The following is a 14,740-nucleotide window of genomic DNA, read 5'->3' as shown; positions in this document are numbered from 1 at the left end:
AATATATGTTTGCAAAGTTGATGTCCCTGATGGGAGGAAACAACATATTTTTCTTGAAATGACAAAGCTTTTTATATTGCAGTCTGTTATTCAAAAATAATTTAAAAGCATTTTCTGAATAAAAAAATAGGTAGGCCTAATGTTCATCTGAGGGCTTGTATTATTATTATTATTATTATTATTGTTAGTGGAATTGCAGCAATGAGTGAAGAAAATCGAGGAATACTAATTCGTTAAATTAGTTAATTTCAAAGTGGACCTGCATTATTTTCCTTTTTGTGTATTTCAATCAAATAAAAGACACATTTTCCAGTCATCATTTTGTCATCGAAGTTTTGTTAAAATATCGTCTCGTCTCATTGTTACCGAGTGCATCTCATCTCACCATGCTTTTACACCCCTAGTAGAAACGCTTTCAGCCAGTACTTTATGACTCCATCTAGTGGTGATTCTATGTCAATACAAAAAAAAAAAACGAGTTTATTTGTTCAAATGGTTCAAATTAAAAGCACTAACTAAAAAGCCGGTGGACTCTCGGAACTTTCTGACTTTTCTAAAGCGAGAGAAATAAAATATAAAAAGTTGTCTATGATAGAAAGAAATGATTACACGCGAAGAACCAAAATTAAACAGTGAGATGGGTAGAAAAAAAAACAAGACAATATGCTGAAGCTAGTTTATGAAAAGGGGTGATATATTAAAACATTACAGAGCTTTTGCTTAAAAAGTCAGTTTTCTTTCTATAGAAATTGATCTAATAAAAAAAAAAATACAGGAAGAAGCCTACTTAATTTCAAGCTTCAAATTAAAAGCATAACGGCCAATTACTATGCAAACATGATAACATGCTTTTAAAAGTTAGAAATAATGATTCAAGAGACAACTGTTTTTTTGTATTATAGCATTTTAACTTAATTTAGTCAAACGCAGAAAACGAATAACGTTTTAAATTATTTACCGGAAACCCGTATTCGAGCTTGCTTATTTGATTGCCTCGGCCGACGCCTTCTTACTGGAAGCTCGGTAAGTGAAGATTACACTAAACATATAACAGTAACCTAGTTGTTTTATATACCATGACCTTGTTTTTATGGTCGTTACGTGTTCAATGTCAGACAACGACGTTTGTATTCATAACTGCTGAAACGAAAGGCCTAAACATTTGTGTCCAATTCTAAGTAAAAATGTCGGTAAATGTGGCTATGAGGAAGTCCTCATTTGTAGGCTTGTACACTGAAACTTGTTTAATCTCGCTCCAATAAGGATACAAGCAACAACGGAGATTTTATGATACATTAGTTTGATTATATGTTGCCGATATTTGATATCAAAAGGTCGATTGCTGTTACTGTAGGTTATGTTCGGCAGTAACTTTACAGGTCACCGTAGTTGTTGAAGAAAAAAAAATCCGCCTCTTGAAGAAGCCAGATGTGTCTGATTAAAACCACTGGATCCAGCTGGTAGGCTTTTTGCAGAGCTGCTCGCAGTTGTTGGATACTTTGTTTATCATTAGTAGAAGTCTTCAGATACGTCGATGTTTAAAAACTACTGCCTTTGAAATAAAGAAATAGGCAGATTATCCTAAAATTTTATAATAAACATACGATCAGTTAATGGGAAATATTTTGTTTGGGGGGGAGAGACTTACAACCACTTACATGAAATGGCTCATGTATAAAAACAAGAGCAAATATTTTGTACAGAGCAAGAGCAGCTATTTTACCTATTTCCTGTTGTCTAATGGTGTTCTGGGCTAATTCAGATTATGTCATTATCAGTGCTCCTCTGGATGATTCATATAGTGTAAACGTTAAGTACTTGGTGACTCATATCTACCAGATTTCATTCTTAACATTAGTGATACAAGACAATTTCTGTACGTGGAGTCCAAACTGGCTGCCTCTCCACACTTGCATACATGTATACATACACATGCTCATTGACTTTTCATGGCCTGTATTCTAACCCCTTCCCCGCACATGGGTTTGTTTTATAGCATCCTTGAATGAGTAGGCTAAACTGTGATGTCCCCTCACTGCAAAATGATGATAACATTTACTAAGAATTTACAATGTTTTCACTAAAATGGGCTATATCACAACAGTGTGGACTCACACACTAGAACAGGTCTTATACAGGGTTTACAACCAAGGATTCTTTCATTATTGATCCTCGTCACTCATTGATCAATCTGTTGATTATTCACTAGGCCTTTCAGTTCATGTTTTTTTTCTGCAAATCTCCAAAAATAGTGTTATTGTGCATTCTAAATTCCCAGATGTCCTTTTAAATGTCCCTTTATTGTTCATCCAACAGTTTAAAACCAGTTAACCAGTGATATAGGCAAAAAATTGAACACAGCAATTAAAAAAACCATGGCCATATTATCAACTATTGTTTTACTCGAAAAGATTTATTCAAGTAAACAGGCATTTTAAATATCTGTAATAGATGTACAGATAATTATCAGTTCAAATGAAAATGACACATTGTACATTTGGGGCTGCCAAGATGACTTTAGTGGTATAGTTATTCACTGTAATGACATAATATTTCTTTATAGGAACTAATGAGACACATTACAGTAGGAAGAGAAATTGTTAAAAAACAAAAAAGAGGTGTGAGTGAAGGGTGTGAGTGTGGCTTACATATGGTTTCTTAAATGTTCTGCTCATGTGAAGTCCAGCACAGAGAGGTTTTCCCTTAAGGAATGATCTGCTGTGTGTGTGTATGCTGTGGCCGATTGCAGGTTGAGTCCCTTTTTATTGTCCTTACTAAAGGCTTTGGAATTTCATTAATCTGTGTGGGTGTAAAGCTGAAGTCTGCTCAATATAGCCGACCACTGCAAGTGAACCTTTGGATCTCTCTGAAAAACACTAGATTGGAATTGATAGAACTTTTGAGTTCTAACTTATCGTGTCAGCTCCTATCGACACTTTCAAAGAGGTATATGAGCTTGGCTTAAAATATCTTCTAGCAGCTTTGGATTGTATTTAGAAAAGTGAACTTGGGGCGTGCTGGTGGCGTAGAGGTTAGGGTGCGCGCCCCATGTATGGAGGCTGTCGTCTCAAGGGGGGCGGCCCGGGTTCGCATCCCGCCTGTGGCCTCCTTCCCGCGTGTCGTTCCCTGGTTTCCGACTCTATCCACTGTCCTGTCTCTCCATTAAAGGCACAATAGCCCAAAAATAAATCTTTTAAAAAAAGAAAAGTGAACTTAATAAACTAAAATGTTATAACTGTGATCATGAATGAAAGGGATAAACAAAAGTGTTTCTTATCAAATGCAGAGGATTTATTGGTTCCAGGGTTACAATGGTGAGGATTTGCTAGTTTTATAAATACATCCATCCATTATCTGTACCGCTTTTCCCTATACATTTTAAAAGAAACATTCTTGAAAGTTTTTCAGTTACATAAATCATTTGGTAATTGTGATGGGACTTGCCAGACATCTTTTGAACAAGTGACAGTCACAACAGCAACTTCTAATTTTTCCTCTGTTTGATGCCTTTTTCCCCTGAATGTTGGTTTGATCTCTATCGTACAACTAGAAACAAAAAAGTGCCTCACAATTTCCCACTGCTCGATAAAACATCTCAGATGATCTTGATTTGTGCTACCAAAAGTAAAAGAAAAAGAAAGAAAGACTATTGATACAGAAGGCCAGAGAATAATTTCATTAGAGAAGCTTTAAATAATACATCTTAGCCTTTAAATTACTGGATTCATTTAGATGAATGATTGATCTACTATCAGATAGTTTGGAGTTAATTTTCTGTTGGCTGTTTCATCCTTCTGTCTCCTCTAGAACGAACAAATAGCTGCGGAAATCGCTCTTAATGATGAAAAGAATGAATAGTTACAAAACTAACTAAATCGTCTTGTTTTGGTGTACTGTGTATTTTTATGTAGGTCTCTTTTTGCAGAACATCTAAAACATCAACAGACTGGACTTTTCTAAGAAGCTAAGACAACTAAACGGAATAAGTAAATACTAGAGTGTAAGAAAAAGTCCAAAATCAAGCTCAAAACATAAATGTGATTTAATAAAATACACTTGTGTAAAACGGTTTCAAACTGGGAGGTTTCTAAAACGCCAAAAAGGGATGTTGGATCTTATTCCAAGTTTCTGGTGCAGAATAAGAAAAAAGCAGATTTTCCTATCCTGATCTGACTCGAGGAGCATTCAACAGTAACTGCTTTTGAGGAACGTGTCTGGTAATGCCCAGCTGAAAGATGTACGAGTCACCATCACTCTGATCGATAAAGTACAGATTGTGGGGAATATGACAGAAGTTTTCTGTCGGGAGATAAAAACGTTTTTGATGTTTGTTTTTATGGCATGTCATATTGTGAAGAGTGAGTGGGTGTGTCAAATGACGGGACAGATATTAGCAGCATACAGCACAGCCTGCGCATGTTTATAAAGATATCAGAGCACATAAAGGTCATGCACATCTTCATGCTTCATGTAATACTGCAGAAGTGTGTGGGAAGTCAGAAATGAATCATTGGCCACCATCTGAGAGTTCGACTTTGATGGACCATAATTATCCTGCTTACAGTAAATCTGGGCAGGCGTAGGCCACAGAGAGCTTAAGTTCTGTTTTTTTTTAAGTTCACAGTTCATCATCAAAAGCACAACCAAACATGTTATCCTTCAATCTAGTCAAAGGGAAGAGCTAGTAAGCCGGCCCTGCTGGAGAGAGCCTAGGGAGGGAAGATATGGGGAACTGGAGATGCATTTCCCATAAGTCATTGTAAGCAGGCTCCTCCTCCCCCTTTTTTGGCTGGGAGCCAGCATCAGGCAGCGAGCGGAGCAATCAGAACAGACAAGGCAGACAAACAGAGCTGCAGCACCTAGTTTAACTCATGAAGATGTCAGGTTAAGCAGAGTAGCAGCTCGGACTTGCGCCTGTTGGTAGGTCTACACATTCCTCACACACACACACACACACACACACACACATACACACACACACACACACACACATACACACCCACACCCACCGAGTTGTTTTTGTCGTTGTGTTTATTGCTGTGACTCGTCTCTACTTCCTTTCCACATAAATTTGCTGGGGTGTGGTGTGGTGTGGTGTGGTGTGGTGGTGCGTTTTCACAGCACTTGTGCAGCGTCTTAAGAAGGAAGTGACAGCTGAATTGCTTTGTTCGTGATAATATTGCAGTGCATGAAGTTGGCACACAAGGTAATGACGCTACTAAACTTTAAAAGTTGAGTTGAAGCTTTGACTACAGAGATGTGGCAGTTTTTCTCAAGAATTGTTTGTGTTCTGTGTTAGTATTGTCGAAAACAACTTTTTTGCAGCTGTGTGAATGTTTTAGTCAGGATCTGAGGATGAATCCAAGTCTGATATTTATGAGGAAAAAAAGAGTGTGTGTGTGTGTTTTTACAGACAGAATGAAGGACTGAGGGACAGGCAAAAGCTTAGTGAAATGGACTCACTGATGTAACATGTAGTTGATGCATTTTAAACTGCTGGTGATGAATGAAGCAATGCTGAGATAAAATGAGTATGTCTGAGTCTGCTGATATTTTGACTGTTGTAACCTTGTGGACAGTCGATCATGTAAACCTCTTTTGAAAATTCAGTGCTGAACATCACTTCCTCTGATCTTACATTGAGCGACACAGTTGCAACTGTCAAAACAAGGTTAGGGTTGAGTTTCCTGTCTCCTCGGCAAACCGCAAACTTTCATAGTTTCGGTTTGCATCCAATGATCATGACCTTACCTGACATCGTCAAATACGGTGATCTCTTTACTTAATTAATATGTGCTCTATGACATGACCAAACACCTTGAATTATATACATCTCTGTTGTTTTTAAATGTGCTCTATAAATAAAGTTGGATTGGATATAGTACATAAGCAAGCCTGTGTGCTTGATTGCAGCCCTGGAGTAAACAGAACCAGCGTATAAGGGCCTGGTGGTGTTACATGAAACCTCTCTTTAATAGAAGAAAAGAAGAATGACGATGTGTTGCCACTATCCAGTTTTTCCTCTTCATCATCTTCAACATCATCACAATCACATTCATGGTAGTTGGCAATTATGTGATTAACTGATCGACATGTTCTCGATCCAACATAGAGGTGCCACATGGTCAACTTCATTAGGGATGATGATATAAGAAATGGAAAGTGCAGTTTTTAGAGGACACAAATGTAATGTAATTGTATTCCACTGTAAGGTATACAGTTGTTTAAACTCAGTTACATTTTGTTGTTAATTGATAGAATACTTATGCGCAATGCTTTTCTAATTTTTAAAGGAAAAATTCAAAATATAAGCTGGTTCCTGCTTCTCTTCTTCTCTCACACATGACAGTCATCTGAATGTTTTATTGGTTTTGAACAGCTAGTCAAACAAAAAAAAACATCAGTGTTTCCCACACATAGACGATACCTGGGCGGGCCAACCAGGTAAATGTATGGCCGCTCAGGTATTTTTCCGACCTGTTTTTATTAAATGTTTCATTTATTCATAAAATTGCTGAGAGAGAGAGAGAGAGAGCTAGAGCGCGTTCTCCACCAGGTATCTTGTCATTCTGTGGGAAACGCTGAACATATGAAAATATGTCCACTCTGGCTATGTTAAATAAGAAAAGTTTGTTTTAATATCACCACTAGGGCCCGTCCGATATGGGATTTTCGGGGTGGTTACCGATATTGATATTGGGAAGAGAGAAAAAAAATCTGATTCTGATATATCGGCCGATATCTTTCTTAGATCTATGAAATCTGTGGAGATGGATATACATTTACACATTTATTGCATTGATCCCTCAAATGCGGATATCAAAGACTTCACTCAACTAACTGCTCATATACGTGCATCACCGTTTGACTTGAGAGTGATAATGCTTGTTGTAATCCATATAACACACTCTGCTGGTGAAAAAGAACTGCTAGTGTATTACAATTAAATTAAAATGAAATTCTATTTGACTGGTCAATAAATGTAGAAACATCGTAATCAAATAGTCAATAGCAAGTATCGGCTGATATTATGGGCTAGTCGATTAATTGGTCGGGATTTAAACAAAACAATGAACTGTCAAAAGAATAATCAGAAATGTTACAACCCTCTTGTTAAGTTTTTTTTTTAATTAAAGATATAATGGATTCATCATTTTCCCAATAAGTAACCCAGAGATTTTAGAATATGACTAATATGACATGAATGTTATTATTTGTAGGAAGCACTTGACTTATCTTTTCCCTGTGATGTTCTCTGTTTGCAGATCCAGCAGATGAAATGGCGGTGAGGCAGAGGATTTTTAACTCGACATCCCCTTTCTCCGGGTCATCCAAAGCCGATCTGAAGGGATCGTACCCATCATGCTCGGCTGCGGAGCAGGAGCCGGAGGACGAGGAAGAGGAGGGAAAGGATAGCAAGATGGGCTACATCATGTGTTTGAACCCGCTGGTACATAAACTCCTGACACATGGAACCGCAGAACAAGTGGGAGAAATGCCACTGAAGACCTCAACCTTCATTGCTCAAGCTGAATGTAATTCTATCTTTTGGGTTTCCTTGTAATGAATCAAATCACTGAACGTGAACAGAGAATTAAACATGACACTGTGCTCTCCTCAGGTGAAACCCAGGACTCCCAAGAGTTCAGTCCATCCTGTTCTGAACGTTCCTTTGTTCCTTCTCCTAACTGCTTCACCAGCAAGTATGACATTACCTTTACATCATTGCTTCCACATTTCACACTTCATATTTATTTAGAGAAGCCATATTGAATTGTTTGATAAAACGTCTGGTATTAACATCTTCACCCTCATACTTCTGCCTCAGTCTTCCCTCGGAGCACAACAACGTGGCGTATCCAACCACAGTCCAGGAGCAGAGCAGCTCATCGGCGCAGCTCGGCCTGAGAAAGATCACCAAAAAGAAGCAGAGGCGCAAAGGGAAGAAAAAACATGAGAAGAAGAAGCAGAGGCAGCGACACAGACATCGAATGCCCTCTGGAGTCCCCGAACAGGAGAGTGGACGTTCTCGGGTTCGGATCCTGGTACACACTCAGACTATTCTTCACATAACATAGAGTCTTAAAATGTTCTTAATGCTGCCTTGAGCGTACTTACAGTGATTCCATCTTGAATCACATTCAGAAACAGCTGCCTCTCATGTCATTCAAGCACCTGAGAATGCAAACATCATGTAGTCTGATCACCCACTTGTCTCCTGTAGGAGGACTCGTCTGTTGGAGGAAGAAGCGACCTCAGCACTTCTTGCTGTAGCAGTGTTGAAAGCTCACAAGAGCAGAACAGAGGGCCCTCTGTCTTCAGCCCACAGATCTACAACACAGGCTCCAGCTGCTCCCCTCATAACTGGAGGGACCAGGACTACGGCCCCCTGATTCCTTCCTACGGACAGGATAGTGAATCGGACTCTGTCAGCAGTCTGGGAGACTATTCGTTGGCCCTCGCAGGCCTTAGGGGCAGCGTCAGTCAGGGGGACCCGTGCTATGCAGGGCCTTTCTTCAAAGATGTTGAGAGGGATGTAAGAGAGGAGGATGAAATCTCAGCAGCTGATTCTATCATCAATGAGGGAATCATCTTTTACAATGAAGTATGTTCTGCCACTCTACTTCTTCTTTTCTGTAATGTGGTACAACAAAACTAACTCATGTCTCTTATTCTGTCAGAAAATCCAGCCTATGGACTCAGAATACAAGGAAGGGAGGGAATATGTCCTTTCAAATTTCATCAAGGAAGGCTCCTATGGTGAAGTACACAGTGTTGAGGATGTCAACACAGGCTTCAAATTTGCTGCCAAAAAGGTACCGCAGAGCCCATCACCCTCTTTGTTGTTTTTTTTTAACTGCTTTGATTGCTCTGATCTGACATACTTGCCCCTTCCTTGCCTCCCAGGTCAGCCTGCAGAGGTTCAATAGCGAGGAGGTGGGTACGTGGAGTACCCTCAGATCTCCTCGTGTGGTGGAGCTCTTTGGAGTTGTGAGAGAGGGGCCAAATGTTGTCCTCTTCATGGACCACAAAGCTGGTAAGCAAGGCTCACTTCTGCATCATTTTTCCACACAACAGATGCTGCTGCTCACTGTTGAGAGTAAGGGTGAGGCCGGTGACATCTGGTCAGATGTAGTGAATTAATTGCAAACACATGCACTGCAGAGGCAACTGCACTTTTGCTTTTGTCATCAAATTCCAGGCCATAAAAGAAGGGACCAAGTCAGAGTCAGATACTTTGTTTTTATATCAAGATATCATCTTAAACCTGGACAAATCGTACTGTTTTTTTCCAGGCTCCCTGGGCCAGCTGATAGCGGAGCGTGGCCGCCTGCCAGAGGACCTAAGTCTCCATTACCACTCACAGGTTCTGACAGCACTGGAGTACTTAGGGAAGAAAAAAGTGGCACATCTGGACATTAAAGGTTTGTTAAGAAGTCAACACATGAATTGTGAAATCAGGATCAGACTGGTTAGATCCAGACTGTTTAGACTCTGGCCACAAAATTGATCAGTCACTTATCTAATAACTAGTAATAACTAGTAATAATAATAATCCCTTCAAGACAATTATTTTATGAGTTAAGGGTTTGAAAGTTTTAAGGGAGGAAAGCTGCCAGGCTGTCTTTAGGTACACTTGGTTACCTACAAGGACAAATGTCATAAGATAACACAAGCAACCATTTGGTGTTTTTCTCCTGCTCGTGTTTGATTTGAGCTTTATCCTTGTCTCTAAGCGAGTGTGCCTAATGATAGCCTACTGGCTTTCTTCCATTAAGTTTAATTGTTAATCTTCAAGAGCACCTGGCTTTCACCTGGAGTCTGCCCCCTTGCCATTGTGAGCTGCCAATATTCTCTCTTTTTCTTTGATGACAAAGTTTTGTTGGCATTTTTAGTATTATATATGACATGATTTAGCTGCAAAAGAAACAGAATGTGCCGTAGAATTAAAGCAAGAGGCCTTTTTTTCTTCTCCCTGAAGAACAGATGTTTGAAATCAAAATGTTTATCTCAGTGTTTTCTAAAGCTTTTTAAGGTTGTTTCCGTTCCTGTATCTGCCTAAATATTCATACATTCTGAAATGTTGTTTCAAACAAAACACTCTTCCAAGTGATTTATCCAAATTATAACTATTAAAGACACAACAAAACAAAAAGGATCACAATTGTTTTTTCACCAAAACACAGCCATGCGAGTTTCAACAGCAGCAATGTAACAGATCAAAGAGTCAAATCAGACAAAAAAAAAAAATTTGTCAGCTTGGAAATAAAATTAGAGAGATTCAGTCAGGTTTCTAATGAGTTATCATCAGTGGATTTGGTGTCTTTGGTGTGCAGCTGTTGTGTGGAACACAAGTGTCACAGATATAGAGCCTCAGCACCTGTGTTGAGAAACCAGACTAGCACAGAGTAGCGACGGGCTGGGAATTTCCCACAGTGTGACTCACCGCTGCACTTTAGAAACAGCGCATGTGCCCAGAATCAGGAGAGCAAGAAAGAAAGGGAGAACGAAATAGAAAGGGGGGGATGGGACGACGAGGAGGAAGTGGTGATAGAGAGCCAAAGTGCAGATACAGACGGCACAGACCGAGAGAAGAAAGATGATGAAAATGAAGTGGAAAAGCGTGTTTAAAAGAAGGAAATGAAAAAAAACAGAAAGGGACCTAGGTTTGAGGAATCACAAACAAACTCAAGCTGGAGGGCAGACAAACAGCCTGATTGTGCAGTCACAGCTCAGGCGCCACCTGGTGTCTGAAATGTCTCAGTAAAGGAAGACAGTGCTGCCAAATCGATTCATCTGCCGGCAGTTAGTTACAAGACTTGACTTTCATCCTGTATTAAAGTGTTTTTTATGGCAGCTGTCCTCAAGTGACTTCAAATTTCCTTTTTATTTTGTCTTTTTGTCTTAGACTGTTCCTGTCTTTGCAGCTGCAATGTGTCTTATCATGTAATCTATAAACTACATGCATGGAAATAAACACAGAGCCATTAGGAGCTCTGAGCAGAGTGAAGATAAACAAAAGTAGATTATTGACTCTGCTTCTTTCCCACAGCTGATAATGTGTTGCTGTCGGAGGACGGTCGAGACACCTTCCTGTGTGACTTTGGACACTCGGAGAGGCTTGACAATAAGGGACTGAGCGTGAATGGGTCCAGAGGTAAATAGTGAGTGGTGTTAGTGATTCAGTTAAGAAGAGGAGTTATTTATCCTCCATGTCTTAATTCATTGTTTTCTAATGTAATCCAATATAGACCTGAAGGGCTCGGAGACCCACATCGCCCCTGAGATCGTTAAAGGGGAACCCCGCGGAGCCAAAGCAGATGTGTGGAGCAGCTGCTGTATGTTTCTGCACATGCTCAATGGGTGTCAGCCTTGGACAAGATACTACACCTGTAGACTTTACCTGAAGGTAAACTTCACAGCGACAACACACCCTGCTGTTTCATCCCCACGATGTTTAGCCCAGTCCTTGAACCAGACTCTGACAGAGTCTTCATGTGATGATTACAGATCGCAAATGAGCCTCCGCCTCTGAGGGAGATCCCACCTGAATGTAGCCGTCTCACAGCAGAAGTTATCAAGGCGGGACTTCAGAAGGATCCAGCTAAGAGAGCATCAGCCTCTGAGCTCAAAGACAAAACTTCCAGAGCCCTTAAAGAAGGTAAAAAAAAAAAAACCTGCACTGCACTTTTCTATAGTGTTCAGGTCACTGCAGGCATCCACTGGTATGCATTTGGTTTCAAAGTTATGAGGACAACTTTCCTTAAAAGACTTGATAACTTTCTAAAAAAGAGAGTTTTAATCTTAGCATCTGAAGACAAAACTAGCCGTATAAGAAAATGTAGATACATTTTAAGTCTGAAGATTTAGCTGGCGTTGATCGTATCAGCCTGAAAGGAACGCCCAATCCAAATTTTTTTGGACCTCACAGATCTTGTACATTTGTGGACATAGTGAGACTTTGTTTTCTGAAAATCTGCGAGTGCTGATGGCTGTCCATAACCGCATTTCACCCATACTAACACAGCCTTACGCAGACATTCTGCAGACACCCAAAATGCCTTGGATACATCTTCAGCATCTATGTTGAAAGACTAAATGTATTCTGTTCTTGTGATGGCAGTGGGAGGACTCACCAGCCCAGTGAAGGGGCCGTACACGGACCCGCTGTACACTGCCAACAAACCTGCAGACTCCCTGCAACTTCTCCACTGCATCGTTGACTGTGAGGATGAGGAGGAACAGAGGAAGTCTGATTGGAAGGTGATCATAACAGGGAGTAACACAAAGGAGTTGGCTGACGACAAGGAAGAGAAGGAGGCTGATTCCAATGAGCCGAAGCAATGCTCACCTTTCTCTCCACAAACGCTGATCTCTGAGCCGAACCCCAAGAGAGGCAACAAGATCACCGTGCCTGAACTGGAGCTTCGCAAACTGGAGCGAGGTGAGGCTTCTTTCAAGTTTCAGATTTTTTTATGTCAACTATTTGGACGCTGCTGATCGCTTTCCTGCTTGTTTGCAGATTTCTACCTCAACAGTCTGTCGCAGCTTCACTCGGCTGAGAAGCAGGAGCAGCTTTTGTCTTGTCTCAGCAGTGACCCTTATTCGAACTGGGAAACATGGGACAAAAAGGTAACCCAGAGGAAAATGACTTATTTACATTAAACTCAGAAAGCACATCGTTGAAATCAAAATGATAACTACTCAGTCAATTTGAATAATAGTTTCATTAAGCTTAATCTTAACAACCTCCTGTTTGTTTTGTCTGTGTCTGTTCCTACCCTGTTACATCCAGGACTCTGGCCGCTGGTCTCTGAGCCCAGCTGACGACTTCAGCTCTGGTGTTTTCTCCTTCAACAGTCAGCCAGATGTGCCGGTTTTCAGTGTGGATCTGCTGAGTCACACACAGCTTCCTCCTCCCTGCTGTTTTGAAGGTGAGATGAAAACAAGAACATCTCTCTTCCTTTAAACCACTTACAGTAATATAGAAACAAATCCAACGTGTTATTCAGTTTCCCTTATGCCATGTATCTCACCTTGCTCTGTGATTGGCTCAGGGGTGGATGTCTGTATAAGAGACTTCAATCAGAGAAATATCCGCATCAGAGAGAAGCGCTGCGTGAAGGTGGGCCACATCGCCACGGGAATCAGTGATCAGGTGAGGGCGAGGAGCTTCACACGCTTGTGTATCAAGACAAAGGTCGGTCTTTTTGACTGTTTTTAAACGAGTAAAATTACACTTTTTTATGCTTGTGTGTGTCTCCTTTTTAGATCTCTGAGCGGGTTTTCACCTTGGAAACTATGCAGGGCCAGCATGTCGCTCACGATGAGGAGGTGCAGGAGTCTGGTCTGGAGCTCTTCTGCGTTCCTGCTCCTGACTTCAGCTCCGCCTGGAGGTGGAGGATCAGAGACGGAGTGCTGGAGACCAGATAAAAGCCCCCTGCTCTCTCTCTCTCTCGATCGACCACAACTTAATGTTGACCACTTTACACATGTCTTATTATTGAATTGTGTCTGTGTGATATCCTGCTTTTAGGAATGGTAATTATGTTTTAACCATAACTGCCTGCTCAGCAAACTTTCATCTTTGTAATGTGTCTCTTTGCCTTATGGGTGCTGATGACTCTGCCCAACCACTGAGCTTTTCTGACTGTGATGTTTACATGTTTTTTTATTTTATGGTTGAAATTGAGAAAAATAAACTGTATAAAACTGTTTATTCCTTATTGGTTACTTGATCATCTAGTTTTTAATATCATACTGATTCATTAGTAAAACAAATCCACAGTGATGTTGTTGTATCCAAATTGATGAATTAAATGAATGTTATCATCCTAGACTAAATCAATCATCAATCAACATGTTAGCCTGTCTGTGTCCATCTTTCATCAGAGCACATATGATGGAGATGTTCACATGTTCAGCATGAAAACTACTAGCTAGAATTTCATTATATTCATACATTAAATTTTAGTCCCCCGAAAATGATTTGCCTTTGTTGTTTTAAATCTAACGACAAGATAAGAGTAAAAGGTTAAATGAGGTTTCTTTAAATGCCAGGATTTTCACAACATTTGTATTTATGAGCTCTTGAGGTTGAACATCAGTGGTTTTGATGACCCCTGACCTTTACTCTGTTGGTATCATACACGAGCAATGTATAGAAATAACATTACCGTCACATTGACAAGAGTGAGCCAATGTATGAGTTTAAAATACTCAGCTGCATTTCCTACAGGCTTACATGGGAAATCTGCACAAAGAAATGAATATATCTTCATCTACATGACTACCTAAGTTGTTGTGTGGTTTGCTGGGTACAAAATAAACCAATTCATATAACATACCGTATCGTGTTGATATTTTTTCTCCCATACTGTTAATGCATTTAAAACAATCCAACACAAATTGTACACTTAATACAAATAAACGGTACATTTAAAGAAAAGAAAAACACGGCTATGATAGCATTTCTTCAAAACTTAACTCATTTAATCCAATTTTTTCCAGACATTAAAATACTCCAATGACGTGTCTTCAGTCTCCCTTTGAGATAACCAACCATTGTTTTTATTTTTCACCTAAAAGCAAGTGAAACGTTTGTTTTACTTCACACACTTTGAAAACTCTGGTACTCGTAGTCTTCAGCATTATCTCAACACCCATCTGATCGTTGTATAGGTTGATGCAGTTTGCTCCATGTTCCATCTCTTGACAGAGGTTTTGCTTGTGTCTCTTT

The 14,740-nt window shown here is 40.0% G+C and overlaps 2 protein-coding genes across 4 annotated transcripts in view; one reads left to right on the top strand and one right to left on the bottom strand.

Moving 5' to 3' along the window:
- The window catches only part of gpatch8 (G patch domain containing 8), a 197,666-nt gene that overhangs the window by 28,532 nt on the left and 154,394 nt on the right, over positions 1-14,740 (bottom strand). The window lies entirely within an intron of this gene.
- Positions 844-13,717, top strand: map3k14a (mitogen-activated protein kinase kinase kinase 14a). 3 transcript variants are annotated; one of them, XM_061027199.1, is made up of 16 exons: positions 844-1,023; positions 7,266-7,535; positions 7,622-7,703; positions 7,829-8,045; positions 8,225-8,605; positions 8,682-8,816; positions 8,908-9,037; positions 9,297-9,425; positions 11,054-11,158; positions 11,253-11,410; positions 11,512-11,662; positions 12,125-12,445; positions 12,524-12,633; positions 12,797-12,935; positions 13,059-13,159; positions 13,273-13,717. In XM_061027199.1, the coding sequence occupies exons 2-16, from the start codon at positions 7,280-7,282 to the stop codon at positions 13,432-13,434; spliced, it is 2,577 nt and encodes an 858-aa protein (XP_060883182.1). In that variant the 5' UTR covers positions 844-1,023; positions 7,266-7,279; the 3' UTR covers positions 13,435-13,717. The 3 variants fall into 3 exon arrangements, with proteins under 3 accessions (XP_060883182.1, XP_060883183.1, XP_060883185.1); XM_061027200.1 differs by lacking the exon at positions 844-1,023 and adding an exon at positions 4,775-4,920; XM_061027202.1 differs by lacking the exon at positions 844-1,023 and adding an exon at positions 5,083-5,206.

Source organism: Labrus mixtus, chromosome 20, assembly GCF_963584025.1.
Source record: "Labrus mixtus chromosome 20, fLabMix1.1, whole genome shotgun sequence".
NCBI classification, from domain to species: Eukaryota; Metazoa; Chordata; class Actinopteri; order Labriformes; family Labridae; genus Labrus; species Labrus mixtus.
This window is presented reverse-complemented; position numbering and strand designations above follow the sequence as displayed.

Coding starts and splice junctions, on each gene's coding strand:
- map3k14a (XM_061027199.1), top strand. CDS start 7,280: ATGGCGGTGAGGCAGAGGATTTTTAACTCGACATCCCCTTTCTCCGGG. Junction 8,046..8,224: donor GTTCTCGGGTTCGGATCCTG/GTACACACTCAG, acceptor TGTCTCCTGTAG/GAGGACTCGTCTGTTGGAGG. Junction 8,817..8,907: donor TCAAATTTGCTGCCAAAAAG/GTACCGCAGAGC, acceptor CTTGCCTCCCAG/GTCAGCCTGCAGAGGTTCAA.